The sequence below is a fragment of the Ruditapes philippinarum genome, unplaced genomic scaffold (assembly GCF_026571515.1).
Source record: "Ruditapes philippinarum isolate M1 unplaced genomic scaffold, ASM2657151v2 ctg118_1_1_1_1, whole genome shotgun sequence".
Classification (NCBI taxonomy): domain Eukaryota; kingdom Metazoa; phylum Mollusca; class Bivalvia; order Venerida; family Veneridae; genus Ruditapes; species Ruditapes philippinarum.
The window spans coordinates 290,994-308,491 of NW_026857137.1; the positions used below are offsets into that span (position 1 = coordinate 290,994).

The window sequence follows — 17,498 nt, forward strand, 5'->3', positions numbered from 1 at the left end:
TAACACTTCTCTAACTTCATGTTTACATAGCCACAAAAACGTTACAAACCTCTTTAAAAGCAATGGAACTGAAAGGACGAAAGATAATTATCACTTGTTAGAAGACTTGTTAGATTTGTTAGAAGAATGGTAATATAAATAGTATATTGGAGAAAATTCCTAATTATAATACGTTGTAAAGAACCTACGCTGAAGTTGTGTTGTGTACACCTTGAATTCTCTTTACCTGTACAGTAGCTGTAAGTAAGTTAAAAAAATCTGCCTTCTTTTAACATCTCCCACTACATGTAAATTCACATGATCAAATAGGTGAAAAGAATGTTTTATTATCACGAATAAATGAATGGAGTATACGAGAGTTTTTTACTGTGGTAAACACGTTTTGAATGAACTTAGTAAACATTTATTGAAAAAAAATGTAGACATGCTTATTCAGACAAATACAACAAATAAAGAACATGGGCGACAGGATTTGAACGAGTTATCATAAAACGATCCAAAAAGATTTCGGATGGAAAATGTCTTGATCATACTTTAACAGAATCATGGTTTGCTGAATTCAGTTTGGAATTTGTTTTAAATAAAGTGACAATTAAATTAAACCGGAACTACAAGTGAAACGTCTTCGTAACCTAGACAACTACTAAAAACAATGCAACAAAAATATTATTGTGCCTGAATGTCTACAATTCTATGAAAAACATTAAAAACTTTCGAACAATTGCTAGGACGGTTTAAAGTAGTTGACCATTCTTAATTTGGGGACCATGCACTATGACCGCTTTGTTATATTTTAAGTGTTGTTGTTTTTATTGTTACTGTTTAATGTTGTTAATTGGAGCAGTATTCGCCCACGATTGTGAACATACGAATACACAAGGTAAAATATAATTTCTTTTGTATTGTTTCGATTATACATGTATAGCTAGTTTGTTAGGTTTAAGCTCTTTTAACATTAATGTATATGTTACACCGGTAGGTATTGATTTGCATATTTTCACTTTCTATGGACCATTCAAAGTTTTAACTATAATATAAGACTCTTGTATAAAACTCAACATTTCTCTCAATGTAATGGAATGTAATTACAAACACAAGTACATATTTGATAATATGGAAATTTCCTTTCTTTTTCTTAAGCATATAAATTCAGGTCTAGTTCATTCTTACTTGATTACATTATATATCGTATCAAACACTTTAAGATCTACAAATTATCATTGGATAAGATCACTCGTAACATCTACGTGTAGATTTGTATATTTAATTACTTTATATATTTCGGGAAAATACATCAATGATAACGGAAGTTCTCGTAAATATCGAACAATTAACATTCGCTTTCCATCCTTGATATGTGTTTTACTTAACAGTAGAACTGATATTATATTAAGGTGTGTACTTAAAAATGCGACTATGTAGGTAAACTATGTTAAATATCTGGAACAGAAGTTTTATACATATAACAACAATGATATTGTGTACAATAAGTGGTTGTAGGTGTGTTTTTTATAGTTGGGAATGACGTCATTAATTGTCATATACTTAGGTGCTTGAGAACAAACGTTTGCCTGTCATAATTCCTTACATGTCATAGTCTTGATGTTTCATGAAATATGATGACTTGTAACATGCAAAAATATATGCACGGTTAATCTACAGAATTTCTTATACAATGTATGTTTAAACGAATACATACAATACTCTGAAATTGTATGAAAAAAATGGATCTATATCGCATCTCATTTAAAATGTAATTATTGTCGGGTGTTTTTTATATGAACGTAAAAAACACAATACATTAAATAAAGTAGAGTATTGCGTAAATGCAAATTTCTGCATTATGATTCATGCAAGTACTATAACTTAATCTGCTCGTTTATTATATTTATTATTATTTGTTTTATTTGATGCAAATATAAATCATTGGTGTTCAACATCATTTGCCGTCCAATGAAATCGCTCCAATTTTCAAAAGAAATGCCTTCTTAACGGTGTAGACAGGAAAATTGTGTCACTTGTTTATTTTGGAACGAAGTGCGCATGTGTAAACCAATGTAAATAGTATCCCCTCCTAATTAGGACGACGTGACATTGATAAAATTCTAAGCGAAAACTAGGTCAACGTTTCTTTTTACTGCCACTTTGTATGGCGGAGTCATTTTGTTTACAATTCCATGGACAAAACATAAAAAACACAAATATTTTGGTCATTTTGAACTAACAAAATTATACAGACGAAGACTAATGTTGATATCACAATAATCATTCACTTCCAGTATTTTTTCAGAAAAGTTCAACATTACAGAAATTAAGCGATGTAAATAATGTGCACTAAATATTGAACAAGTATTAACATTTTCCAAAAATGCTTGGAATCGCCGTTCAGCCATGAATAATTATAAAAATGATATTGTATTTCTTGCCTAATACCTATTAACATATAAAGTCAGCAAAGATACTTGATTTTCTCAACCATTCCGTTCTGGTCCCCACGGGCGCTTCTTTTTGGGTTCTGAATTGTTAAAATTTCTTTCATTTAATGAACACTAACATAGTAAAAATGCGTTAAATAAATCAGTTGATTTATTGGCTCGTTGGTGGTTTGAGTTATGGATTGCATATCTTATATTCTTATATTCAGTGATTGATTATTGAATAATACATTTTGCTGGCTAGCTGATTGGATGGTTGGCTGACTAATTTTATTTAATTGGCATTTTTTTATCATCTTTTTTATAGCGATGTTATTAAATTATAGCTTTATCTAAAGGAAAAACTCTTTTTCTACTCCTTGAGTATTCTCAGCCATTTTGACTTTTGTTATTCACATTGTTTCAGGAAATTTTGTAATTGAATCAATTAGTTAATTGATCACCCGAATCCACCATGCTACAACATCTGTTTAAATCATTGAAACAAGTATATGTACATGTATTTGTAGACAGTAGCCTATTAGCCCACCATTATACTTTATATACCACATGTTGATAACTATTCCGAATACATCGCCTGTTAAAAAGATCAAATTTGTGGGTGAACGTAAATTCATATAAGTATTAGCATTTCTATAAATGCAAGGAATCGCCGTTCAGCCGGGTTTTCGAAAAATAGACTCCTTCAAAGATATAGCTTATGTTTCTTACTGATTGGGATATATTCCATTTATTGTTTACCGAGTAGGAGCATACACAATGGTTCCAACTACAGACATGAAAAGAAGTATAAATTCTAATTCCATATTTAGGTATCCCGACAAAAACATGGCTGAAGGTGTGCCCCGTTAGCGCCCTTTTTTGAGATCTTTTGACGTTCATTGTGTTATCATGTAAAATACTCTTTGATTGGTTATGGGCAGGCGGTGTAGGGTAGAAATGGTCACATCGTGAAATGGTCACATCTTTTTAATTGGATATGTCGTCCACTATTTAAAATCAATGTGAAATATTAAGATAAATGCTATAATAAATTTGGTTATATTTTTCCCGCTATGAACATCTATCAAATATTAAATTAAACAGATAGCGAAAATCATTTTCAGTCACGAATGGTTAAGATCGTTGACTTCAAACTACTTGTCCGTCACAGCCTAATGTTCAAATCTTGGAATATTTTTGAACGGAACAGAACTCATGTGCCTGTTCGTGCCTTAAATAATGCACGGAAGGACACCCGATGTATTTCTCCACCAGTTAAGCTGGAAAGTCATCATATGATCTATACTGTGTTCGTGCGACGTAAGCTCCAACCCCCAACTTTGTTCATTAAACTAAAAAGAAATGAAATCGGCTGACGTATAAGTTAATGCCGAGATAAATAATGGTACGTTTTAACATGAATATAAACAAGAAATAGTTTTGTCCTCTTTATTACATCAATTTCCAAATATCAAATTATATATCAAAGCCTTGATCAAAAGATATGTTATAGTTTTGTACAAATGTATTTCAAGTTTTCCGGTTGAAAACGAATATTGTAAAGACAGGCTACATCATAATTAGTTTTCAAGATCACCCATGTAGAAACATCAGACAGACTGCTTTAATTTCACAAAAGAGATGAGAGCTAGTCAAAACATAGAATTTCAATTTATAAAAACTCTAAAACACACAGTGGACAATCTGATAAAATTTGATATGAAATAAATGAACTTATTCTTTGAAAATAGTGATATTTCTGTCAATTTGACTCAATTACCATTACTGGTGGGCAATATTGTTAGTAAAAAGAAGAAATTTATGTCTCTTCGTTGTCTGAAATAACGGTGTTGTCTAGTCTCCAAGATTCCTCATTCAGTAATAGCTAAAGAACAAAGAGGTCTTCAAAAGTAGAACTTTCATGCATGTGAAATAATACAAAATGGCAAAGAGATTGTTTGATTATATTATATTTAATTAAAATATGAAAGCAAAATGTATTAGTACTAGATACCGCTTTAATGGCCTTTTACGTATATTGGTTTGCACTATTTTGGTTAATATATTGGTTTTCTTCACTTATTTCATTAAATAATGTTGTTTTTTCAACAAATATTCCTTCTGTTGAATACAGTAGTATTGGCAATGCAAACAAATCATGCCTAATGTAGACCATAGTTTATAAAATTATAAAATGAAAAAGCTAAATCATTGCCAGTCTATAGAAGACAGTTTAAACAGCTGGCATGATTTATTTGATTAGCATGTTGGCATTTAACTTGTGTAAGGTTAGTTTAAAAGTTATAGAACAGGCTATTAAAATTTTGAAGATATATGTCAATATTTGATTTATAAGGTAACTTAAATGATGTTCTATTTAAGCTAGGCTGTGCAAATCTACCTTGGAATAAAACAGATTATCCCTTTCTATATGTCATAATATTTGAAAAGAAAGAATTTTAATTTCTCCGATATAGCCAAAAAATAATCTTACGAGTTTAAATAACAAAGTGGATTAATTTTACCCATTAAACCATCATGCTATATCTTTCTTTTTATTTTACATATTTCAATTGTAAATAATGTAAAAATATAAATTGAAACAAGTTTGATTTAGACATCTATAAAAATTGTAATAAAAATGGGACAAAGAATGATTACCGACTGCTGATATTATTATTTGAAACATAAAATCAAATAGAATTTATTATAAAGTACTTGTACCGTTCATGAACATGCCTTATTTATGGTTGTTATTTGTGCAGTGTGGCGGCTGTAAAAAAGTCTCCGCGTACATTTAATCAAAGATGTTATATTTTCGACCCTTTAGATCGTTCAGCACGACATTATTGTTGTGTATACATGTTATGTGGTATTTTTACTTTCTTCTATTTGGCTTTTTTCAACTTGGGTGGTTCCAGTATTCCTACTTGAATACTGTATAATCACCCTTAGTATATGTTGCCTGCTTGTTAAATTTGTCTTTTGACGTCTTGTCTGTGACATGCAGGCTTCATAACATCAGATCCCCTTTTAAAATTCCATTTAATTCAGTTCTGCCAATTGTTTTCTCGTTTAGGGCACACGCATTCTTTTATTTGGGGACCATACGCCGCTTTTAATGGAATGGCACTACTACTGTTACACATTGAAGGTTCCATAATAACCGCGTATGAACACATCTGCGGATGTTTCAAAATTCAAAATTTCACCTATTTCGTGTTTAAATGTTAAATTCTGCTTAAGCCGGTACTACGGGGCTTGGACGGTACTTTGCACTTTACAGTACCGTCCATGAACAGGCTCAATCAAGCCGAGCCTGCAAAAAAAATAATTTTGCCGTGTTGGGCTTTCTTTAGGGATTCTGTTTTTCTCTATTTTTTAAATCAATATTTCATCAGATTTTGAAGAATTAGGACTCAAAGTACACTGTTTCCCAATTTAACATAACTTATGTGTGCACATACCAGTCTTGTCAATATAAAAAAATGTATATATTTATCAGTGAGACGTCTTTGTTTTTTAAATGCGTATGCAACAATTACATTCAGGCAATATAGGCAAAAATGAAATTGCTAAATTCCTTAAAGCTGTGAAAAACCTGGGGTCAAATGGCTTATTTACGAGTTATCCTACCTTTAAGTGTCATTAAGTCGCACTGGTTTATAGTTTTCACATGTCCCTCGTTCATAAAAAGGGCTCTTTCACTACACTCACATGTCATTACTAATTACGGTAAACATTGTATTTGATGGTGAACAAAGTGTACTACCTAAGATTATTACAATGAGGTATTACTGTTAAGATGTTGGCAAATATCCTGTCAGATGTTAACCTTACTAACAACTTCCTGATTCCATTGTTAAATATATAAAATTGTAACAGGTTCAGGCGCATAATATATTTTGATTTTTTTCGATCATTAATTAGATCTTCAAGGATACAATTAAACAATTGTTATATGGACTACTACAACTATACATATATGTGACTGGTCAAACAAGTGTTGATTTCAAACACGTTCATAACTGTATAACTGTTGAATTCTGCTTCAGTCGGTGGAGGGGACAGGGCGTTGACTAACATTCATGAACATGCTCAATGAAACCGGGCCTGCAAAAGTTCTAATTTTATTGTAGATGACGCCATTTTAAGCTTTCCATGTTTTATTATTTATACCTGTCCTTTCAATTGAATATTTTCTTCAATACAACGGATTAGGTATGTACTGGGATAATATTTACTGTAGATTCCTTGCAGCTGTAATGCAAATAAAAGAGATAAACTATCATTATAACACTACAATCGCATGAACATATGATTGTGGTATGAACGTTACGTGTAGACAACATATTGGATTCTAAGTACAAATACTAGTTATAGCCGTTCAGATAAAAATCTAGATAAAGTGTGATCCCTCGGAAGTATAAATCATAACAGAATTACAGGAAAAAATGCAAACTCGGATTAATTGAGTTTTCACATAAGAGATAACTTAACGATAAAGACTTGAATTCAGGTAGAGTGTATTTATGCTTGCACTGTGCGAAATGAATTACAGGTTTTCAACTCTTAAATGGACAATGCGTCTAGTCATAACTTTAACAACAAGAAATGGTACAATCAACCTAGTGAGGCAACCACCCGAGTCTCTCGTGCGACTATAAATGAAAAATATAAGAACGGAAATTTTATCGACAATATGTAATCAATTGTTTGTTAGGCGATGTTTGGTATTATTGTCAAATTTTTTCGTTACTTCGTTCATATTGCACATTGTCAAGTGTTATCATAGTCACTTGTTCAAGGTACTTCGTTATATCGCCTGTTATTACGGTAACGTATTTATGTTACACCATTAAACATCATTTATACCGTCTAACATGTTTTCATAATCACATATGTACATCGTTCATATCATCATAGTTTAACATCAAATAAACAAAATCATTAAAAATGATAATAGCATAAGTAGGTATGGAACCCACGACATCGATATTATCAGTCCAGCGCTCTACCTACTGAACTATTCAGAAAATAGACAACAATCACATTTAAAATAAAGCCTATATATATATATATAACACAACTCATGAGATCAAACAGAATATAATATCAATCCTGATATTTCATTTTACATTCAATGATCAGACTTTAAACTTCTTTCAAACTCATACCATACTTGTCAAGTTACCTACATACTGGAATAAGAAAATACCTTAGTATTTGTCAAATTAATGTAACAAAATTATTAATAAAATAGATGATTATGGTAAACTAGTTATAACAACCAACACTTTTAATGATATGTCAATCTTACCTGTCATTGTTAAGTGATTACATTTGAAACAAAATTTAATAATAATCATGTATAAATAGTGCCTGCGGGATGGAAAATGTCAGTCGAACAGAATTAGAACAGCTTTGAATTATTATGCTTTTGAAGTTGGAATAGTTTAATACATTCCATTCCTTATGATCATTACACTTTGATTATTTGTCTTTCAACGAGTGTTAAATTAATTTAAGAGAATATCTACACCAAGGCTTGTTAAACATGGATAAAGATATAAAACGTGGCATATTTTGCTTCAAGCAAACATAAAACATCAAAAGATTCAATTATCTAGAAATAGTTATCATACGGAATATTTCTAATTTGTGATGATAATCAGAAATGAGAGGTTATTCACCAAAGCGCTTAGAATCATTATCCTATTATATACGTTTGGTTCTGGTAATTAGTTCTTATTATACATGTTTGTTTCAATTGTCCCAGTATTCATATCAAACTAAGTATATTCATATTGCACAAACACAATGTGTAAAGTGCTTTGATACGTATATTATAGACATAAAACTACTAGTATCAAACTAATTTAATGCATGAATATATTAAAATTACCCAAACCAACTGAAATGAACATAAACAATCTGCGACAGTAGAATGCAGTACAGAGAAAAAGAAAGGAAATTAAAAAAAGGGTTGTAATAAAAAATGAACTGAGATAAGTATAAAATCACGTTCCATTTTTTCTAGATGATGACCAAGTGAAGCTCGAATGTTTGGTGGAATCTTTGTTCGACCCAACAAAGTACAGCCCACTTGTTAGACCCGTACACAACATCAATGAATCATTAACAGTTGACTTTAGTATACAACTTAGTCAAATTATCACATTGGTAGGTATACGATATAATATTACGTATATGTTTTATCTATCTACTCTCTATAAATGAGCCGCGTCACGACAAAACCAACATAATGGTTTTGCGACCAGCATGGATCCAGACCAGCCTGATTAGGACCCATGCTGTTCGCTTACAAACCCTATAACAAGTACTGAAACTGATAGAGAATAGCATGGATCCTGATCAGACTGCGCGGATGCGCAGGCTGGCCTTGATCCATGCTGGTCGCAAACGCACTATGTTGGTTTTGTCGTGACACGGCTCAAATGATTTATAGTTATTACAACATTGATACAGATTGCACATAAAGACACATAAATATACAAACAAATTACATGCAAGTTTTTGTCGTTTTGGTAGTTCTTTAGGAATTCCGTTTTTCTTAATTATTTTAAAGTAAATAGTTTTAAGACTTATCATGAATATACAAATATTGGCAACATAATAAAAAATATCTTAACAAGCACAAAGAAAGGCGATAGTTATAATTGGTGTTGTATGAAATCACTTTTCATCTTTGCTTAAAAACAAGCTACCATACCATAGATTTCACACTAAAATAAACATCAAAGGATCTTCAAATTATAAAGTATGTTTTTGCACTCCATATAATAAATTATATGTTTCACTTATAAATTTGAGATTATATATTTTTTCAGGATGAGAAAAATCAAGTCATGAAAACAAATGTTTGGCTACAGCTGGTAATTATGATAATAATCTACATATTAGCCGCGTCACGACAAAACCAACATAGAGCGTTTGCGACCAGCATGGATCCAGACCAGCCTGCGCATCCGCGCAGTCTGATCAGGATCCATGCTGTTCGCTATCAGTTTCTCCACTTGTTATAGAGTTTGTAAGCGAACAGCATGGATCCTGATCAGACTGCGCGGATGCGCAGGCTGGTCTGGATCCATGCTGGTCGCAAACCCACTATGTTTGTTTTGTCGTGACACGGCTCATATGTTTAACATTAGAATTGTATATAAATAAAATGTATCAATGAAGAGTTTAACTATTTATTACATGCTTTTCGGTAGTTTATAGAAATTTATTACATGCTTTTCGGTGGTTTATAGAAATATATCAGTGATATAAAACTGGTAATTTCACTGTTTGAAACAGTGAAATTACCACTTTGATAATTTCACTGTTTTGAATTTAAGCCCCTTACGTTGTTTCAGTGAAATACCAGCGTGCACAGTACTGGGAACCAACTTTATGACGTGACGTCGTAAATGACGTCACGTTGTATTATTATTTGGCGCGCTTTTCATTCAGTATTAGGTTTAATGTCTTTTTAAAACGTTTCCTTGCATATAATAAAAAGAAAATTTGTTTAGTTTAGTGTAAGATCGAAATATATTTCACCTTGTGAACACCAAAAGTTCATATTTCACTCGTGGCTGCGCCACTCGTGAAATATACCTTTTGGTGCTCACTCGGTGAAATATATTCCGATCTTACACTGAACTAAGCAAATATCCTCTATATATCAGTGATATAAAACTGATAATTTCACTGTTTTCACTGTTTTGAATTTTAGCCCCTTACGTTGTTTCAGTGAAATACCAGCGTGCACAGTACTGGGAACCAACTTAATGACATGACGTCGTAAATGACGTCACGTTGTACTATTATTTGGCGCACTTTTCATTCAATATTAGGTTTAATGTCTTTTTAAAACGTTTCTTTGCATATAATAAAAAGAAAATTTGTTTAGTTTAGTGTAAGATCGAAATATATTTCACCTTGTGAACACCAAAAGTTAATATTTCACTCGTGGCTGCGCCACTCGTGAAATATACCTTTTGGTGCTCACTCGGTGAAATATATAGAGGATATTCAAGTTATTTCTATAAATACATGATTTATTTTCATCGAGTAGTATGAAAATAAATATTTCATGAGTGGCTGTAGCCACGATTGAAATATGGTAATTTCATGCCACAAGATGAAAATAAATCATGTATTTATAGAAAAAACTTGAATTTTCTTTTTATTATATACATTTTTTCTCTTTTTTGACATTAAAATTTGAAAGACTGTCCCTTAAATTTTGTGTACTGGCAGAATTTAAAAGAAAGTAGTCCGGCAAGACACCAGTGAAAATACAGAAAATATGTTTCACTGCCGTGAAAAATATTTTTTTTACAGTGAAAATACGGAAAATGAAAATACGCATTTTATTTCATCAATATTTCTCAATATTTCATTTATAAGTATATAATAAATTCTGATCTTACACTGAACTAAACAAATATCCTCTATATAATCCTCAAACATGACACAGTAGAGCGATTGGTGATGATTTTTTTTTTAAAGTTATGTCTTTTTCTTAATTTTATTTTTTATTTTAATTATAATAATTTTCAACTTTTATTTCATTTATTTTTTTGGATAGGTTTCCATTTCGGAAAAAAATATAATTAAATGTTTGTTTGATGCTGAAGTTTGTAGTACACAATACATAATACTACTAATCATAATAATTATATAGATTAATAAATATATTGATAAAATGGTGGTCACTTTTTAAATTTTTTATGTGTGTATCTATGTTAAATTTGCTAAGTATTTCACAATCATGGACATGTCATTTCTTTTTAGTTTAGTCTCACCAATGTGCATAATATATGAGCCGCACCATGACAAAACCAACATTGTGCGTTTGCGACCAGCATGGATCCAGACCAGCCTGCGCATCCGCGCAGTCTGATCAGGATCCATGCTGTTCGCTATCAGTTTCTCTAGTTGTTATAGGGTTGGTAAGCGAACAGCATGGATCCTGATCAGACTGCGCGGATGCGCAGGCTGGTCTGGATCCATGCTGGTCGCAAACCCACTATGTTGGTTTTGTCGTGACGCGGCTCATATGATTTTATGACGTTTTAATATAACCTATACAATAACACGGATACGTCGTCCTTTCCTCCACCACTGATTCATGAAAGCCATAGTTAAGTATTAACTAATATTTTAATTGTAAATGATGTTACAGTATTGGAAGGACTATCAACTAGTATGGCAGGATAGAGAAGGTTATGAAGCGTACCAGCAGATTGAAGTTGTCAGAATGAGACCAGACCTCGTATGGAGACCAGATGTCGTCTTATTTAACAAGTATTTTATGTTAAATATTCAATATTATGTATTCGAATGAATCTTCAATCTTAAATATCATACACTCAAATGAAAAAAACAATTGTTAATCTTTATTGTTTAGCTTCAAATTTGTATTTATTTCAGGACATCAGTCATATACTGAAATTTAGTTACATACTCATTGTTAATTTATCATTTGTTTTTACATCACAGAATTGTAAACATCCACTTATTTTTCAACTTTCTCGAAAAAAAATGCTAGGCTAATCATGTTCGCTTGAAAATGTACTAAGGTATTTGATAAAATTAGTAAAAACAAGATATTATGATCCTGGCGTTGCTTTAGTCATGTGAATTACTTTTACTTACAGTGCAGACGGGAATTATGAAGTATCTTATATGTCAAATTGCCTTGTATATAGAGGAGGAGATGTTAACTGGATCCCACCCGCAATCTATAAAAGCTCCTGCAAAATTGACGTCCAGTTCTTCCCCTTTGATGAGCAATTATGTGATATGAAATTTGGCTCATGGACATTTCTTGTGAGTTTACACGAATGCTACATTTGTATATGATAATTTAGGATGGAGTCCTAATGTCCCGGATGTCTCTCTATACATAATATATTTGAGCCGCGTCACGACAAAATCAACATAATGGGTTTGAGACCAGCATGAATCCAGACCAGCCTGGGCATCCGCGCAGTCTGATCAGGATCCATGCTGTTCGCTTACATACTCTATAACAAGTAGAGAACAGCATGGATCCTGATCAGACTGCGCGGATGCGCAGGCTGGTCTGGATCCATGCTGGTCGCAAACCCATTATGTTGGTTTTGTCATGACACAGCTCATTTATGTTTGGTAAAGTTCAATTTTACTACAACTTGTATTGTATGAAAACAAAATGAATAAAAACATAAGGTCAATTCAGCTACAAATTTAATATGTAAATAGAGCTAAAAGCACTCAAAGAGCACTCAAAGTGGCAAAATTAAAAATGTTTCAAGCTTGATTTTCTTGAGCTTGTTCATGCACGGTTACGATAAATTCAAACTACCGTCCAGGCTTCTAGCACCGGCTTTTAAGCAGAATTCAAACATGAAATGGTAACAATTTGAATTAAGAAACCTGACAGATGTGATCATATAACGAATTTGGTCATTTTTTTAACAAATAAGCTTTACCTCTATATATTCACCTTATAGTGAAACTTATGAAATGTTTGCAATACTTGTGTATTGTTCCGATCACGTTTTAACCATAGGGCAATTTAAAATACATGTACCTTCAAGGACAGCATTTTTTATTTATAATTTCAATTTAAACATTATTATGTTTATTTCAGGACACGTTCGGACGTCAATAAGTTTTCAATTCACTGTTCAAATATAAATATTAAATCTTTGTCTTCCAGGATTATCAACTCAACTTTTCATTTTACATGAATGTATCGCATTTTGATGTTAGCGATTATCTTACAAATGGTGCTTGGGATATCGTTGAAGGAGACGCTGAATTGACAAAGACTGCAACTGAGAAAACTGGGGAATTTAAAGCTATGGTGATATTTCGACTTCGTCTAAGGCGTAAAACGCTGTTCTACACAGTTAATCTAATTATTCCATGTGTTTTAATTTCATTTGTGACATTATCTGTGTTTATTTTACCGGCTGATGCTGGCGAGAAAATTACTTTATGTATATCCATTCTTCTTGCGTTGGTTGTGTTCCTGCTGCTGATTTCAAAAATTCTCCCACCATCATTAACTGTTCCATTGATATCTCAATATTTAATGTTTACATTTATAATGAATATTTTAGCTATCGTGAGTACTGTTATTGTTATAAATAGAAATTACAGAACACCGAGAACTCACCACATGCCTTATTGGGCTAGACTAGTGTTTCTTAATGTTCTTCCTAAACTTATGTTTATGAAAAGACCAGATCATGACGATAGATGGAATGAATCTTCAGATGAAATCAGCGCAACATCCCCAAAAAGAAATGCCAGCAGGGATCCAGATTTAACTCGTATAACAACCCAAAATGTTGTACCACAAGGCCAAACTATTGAGCATTCTCAACCAGAAGAAGCTGGATATATAGAAAATTTGATAGAAAGTCATCATGCTCATTGTCAATTAAATGAAACAAGTCAGCAAGGAGAAAATCTTGCTGGCACTACGGAAATGTCTGTCATCAACAAAGCCTTAAAACCGGTATCACAGGAAATATACAAAGCAGCTGAATCTGTCAAGTTCATCCATAAACATCTCAAGAAAAGCGACGAATACCAAACAGTTAGTATTTTTTGTTTTTATTTGTCAATTTAAGATTACGTAATATATTTACAATTTTAAAACTGTGTAATTGACAATGAAAGTTTTATCTTTCCTGTGTGAACAAATATATTTCTATATGATTACAGGTGCTTGATGATTGGCGGTATGTTGCCAGGGTGATAGATCGATTACTACTTTCTATATTTTTTGCTGTCACGGCGTTTGGATCGTTGGGTATATTCATGAAAGCTCCTCATATTCTTCAAACAGTCGACCAAAATGAAATATTAGCGGGAATGAACGCTGCATGGAATGCGGCAAAGAAAGCAACTTAAATAATATAAGTATAAAACCTACACATAAAAGCTACTGTGCACATGTTTTTAAACAGTTGGTGATTTACACTCCATACACAAACTCAGCACAAGTTTCGTTTTTAATATTATGGCAAGCCAAATACATAGACTTCTTTAATGTCGTACAGGTGTAGTTACTTTCATGACTTTTATGTAACTTTACTTGTAAAAGATGTAAGATAATTATCTTTTCCATAGAATACAATAACAAATAATTAACTAGTTAAGACTCTGAATACAATGTAATTAACAGAAATGTTTACCCAAACGTTTTTTTGTTTGTTAAATATTTGAAGAACATTTTAAATAGTGCATACATATAGGTTGTGAAAATGTACAGTATATGTTTGTATGTTTATTAAATTTTATTACTTTTTACTTTTACTATTCATAAAGAATTTAGTATCCTGCTAAACTCTTTTTAATGTGTTTCACACATGATTATCAATATTGTTACTGTATACATGTAAATCTTTTAAGGAATAATCGCATTATTAAGAACCTACACTATAATTTGAATTAATATTTGACTCTTTGAAAGAAATAAGAATTATTTTAATATTTTTATGATATTTAAATTATATTCATTCCCAAATTTATCAAATACCTCATTTTATGTACTTTTTGTTAGCTTTTTCGTCTCATTCTGCTTCATCACATACTTAAAATGATGTGTGATTGCCTTTTTAATGCATATTTTTTTAAACTAACTGCACTATTGTTGATTAATTTTGTAAGCATTTTTTCACGTTCCTTTAACGAAATTTCAAACTTCAGTCATTGTTTTTACTAACACGACATTTTAAAAGTGAACACATTTATGTACATATTGTACATGTATGTTCATCTTAAAAGTGTCATGTACGGAAGAGTAAACTGGCCCCACTTATATATTTTTTATGCCTTATTATAAAAGAGAAAAAAAACTTTGTATGATACAGTTCTTTAAAACATTTACAGGTTATATTATATATAAAGTAGATTTTTAGGAGTTTTACCATAAAATCACAAATATGCATAGTTTCTTCGATGATAGTTTGCAATTTAAGAGAACAGAATGTTCTTCTTAACATACAGTAGATGTGCACTTTAGCCTCTATCATATGAACCTCGTGAAAAAAGATGTATGGAATCATAAATTGAATTAGATTCTCATGGTATAATAAGAGTCGCTTCTATTATAATAATACGAAATGGTCCTTTTCTCGTTTTGATCTAAAAACAATGTAAATGAAAATGACTGATCTGCTAAATCTACCTTTTGTTATTATTTATGAAGATGTTATCTTAGGTTCATTTTCATCGACTTCGATTCTTATTCTTAAACTACGGTGTGAAACACATAAAACATACATCTTATCTAAAAACTTAGGTATAGCATAAATTATATCATCTCTAAATCTGTCGAACAAATAATGACCCGAAAACATACATTTTTTATTTTTTAAAATAAATAAAAGCGGTTTACCCAAAGGAAGCGCCTCCTTTCCAAAATAGAATTTCGATGAAAAGAAGAAAAAAACATATTATTTATAAATAAAAAATAAGTTCTTAAGACAGTCTGAAGTAAAATAAGTATCTTTAACAGTATAGTAGCCAAAGAAGAAAAAAGATCAATATGAACTATATAAATAACTTTTAATAAAACATTTTACGAACTATGTTGTAATCATCTATCGTCTTATTTTAAACAGGCATATAAATTACATAAGGGGGGTGGGGGTCTGTATACTCTTCCGTAGTCATGCAATCAGGCACTACCATTGTTAGTATTTGTTTTAACTAGTTGGTTCACTATATTTTGTTATCGTTGAAGTTATTGTTATGATGACCAATATCAAAGAATAACACATCACATCACATATAAATGTATTAATTCATACATGTATAAAGCAAAATATAGTGTGTGATTTTGTTTGTCAATTCGATTCCTTTTTTTATTAAGGGTATATTTTATTTTTTCGTTTGAGTGAAATTTGGAATAAAATTATGATTAATATGATAAAATTCCATATGTTTTCACGAAATGGAGTGGCGAGTGAAAATATATTGACTTTTATCAATTTGAGTGAAAATATGAAAGAATAACTTTTTTATTTAACAATCGAGAAAAAAACAGCATCACTAAAACAATAAAAAAAATCCCTTCGCTAATTGTACAGAGCGCAGTAATATTTTGATTATTTATTAGGGAGTGACGCGGTTCAATACCCAAATTAATGCGTGTTGAGAAAATATAACAGAATCACTTTTCTCGTCAGGGGAAGTCATTGTTTCCTTGAGCAAGAAGCTTTACACTCATTGCTCAGTACTGATTGGTTCAGGGAACGGATTCGAAAGTGTGTCTATAAGCTTATAGCTTCCTACACAATCGAACTAAAGTAAATTCTGTATAAACCAATCACTATTCAAATTTGTTATAATGAAAACGAACTAAAGCCATTGACTGTCAGAGAGAAAAGTAGTCCTTAATATTTGACTCCATCCATTTTCATGTTCATTTTTCATATTTGTTTTGAACGAATATGAAGTACATTTAACTGATGTTGCAACATATGGGTAAAAATAAATAAAACATGTTATTTTATGCACTATTCAAAAACATTTAAAACAGAGACATACTTTTGTACTTATGTATTCTTACAATTCTCAGAGAGGTTTTCATTTTAAATAATACAAATACAGTTTGCTGTACATCTGATGTTTGATTTTTCAACATGGTATTGATTTTGTTTGTATTTTTATCTGTTTTTTTCAGTTTGTTTTCTCTTCTTCTTTATATCTTTTGTTGTTATCATTCCTTCATATCAATACATTGTATTTCAAGATTTATAGTTAAAGAAACAATAGATTTATTTAGATGTTTCAATTGTTATTTTATCAATTTTACCAGTAAAATAGTCAGTAACAAATTAGATATTTTGTTGACTGTAGAATTGCATCAATAGCCAACATTTGTTCAATTTAACTTTAAACACTTATTCATTTGCTTTAAAATCACTTCAGCGCTAGGAATTTTTACCAAAACTGATCCTTTAAAGAAACGTGCTATATTTTTGTTTTAAAGGTCTTTAGTTATTCAAGTGATTGAAATATAAAAGTACCCCATGTGGTTAAGGAGTTGCCTTAAAGGGTTGT

The 17,498-nt window shown here is 31.3% G+C and overlaps 1 protein-coding gene across 1 annotated transcript; it reads left to right on the forward strand.

Moving 5' to 3' along the window:
• The first annotated feature begins 219 nt into the window (after positions 1-219).
• LOC132748905 (acetylcholine receptor subunit beta-like 1) lies at positions 220-15,630 on the forward strand. The gene is made up of 7 exons (XM_060738574.1): positions 220-880; positions 8,458-8,600; positions 9,269-9,313; positions 11,614-11,735; positions 12,089-12,260; positions 13,135-14,022; positions 14,151-15,630. Exons 1-7 carry the CDS (start codon positions 775-777, stop codon positions 14,337-14,339), a joined length of 1,665 nt encoding a protein of 554 aa, XP_060594557.1. The 5' UTR covers positions 220-774; the 3' UTR covers positions 14,340-15,630.
• Positions 15,631-17,498: the final 1,868 nt, after the last annotated feature.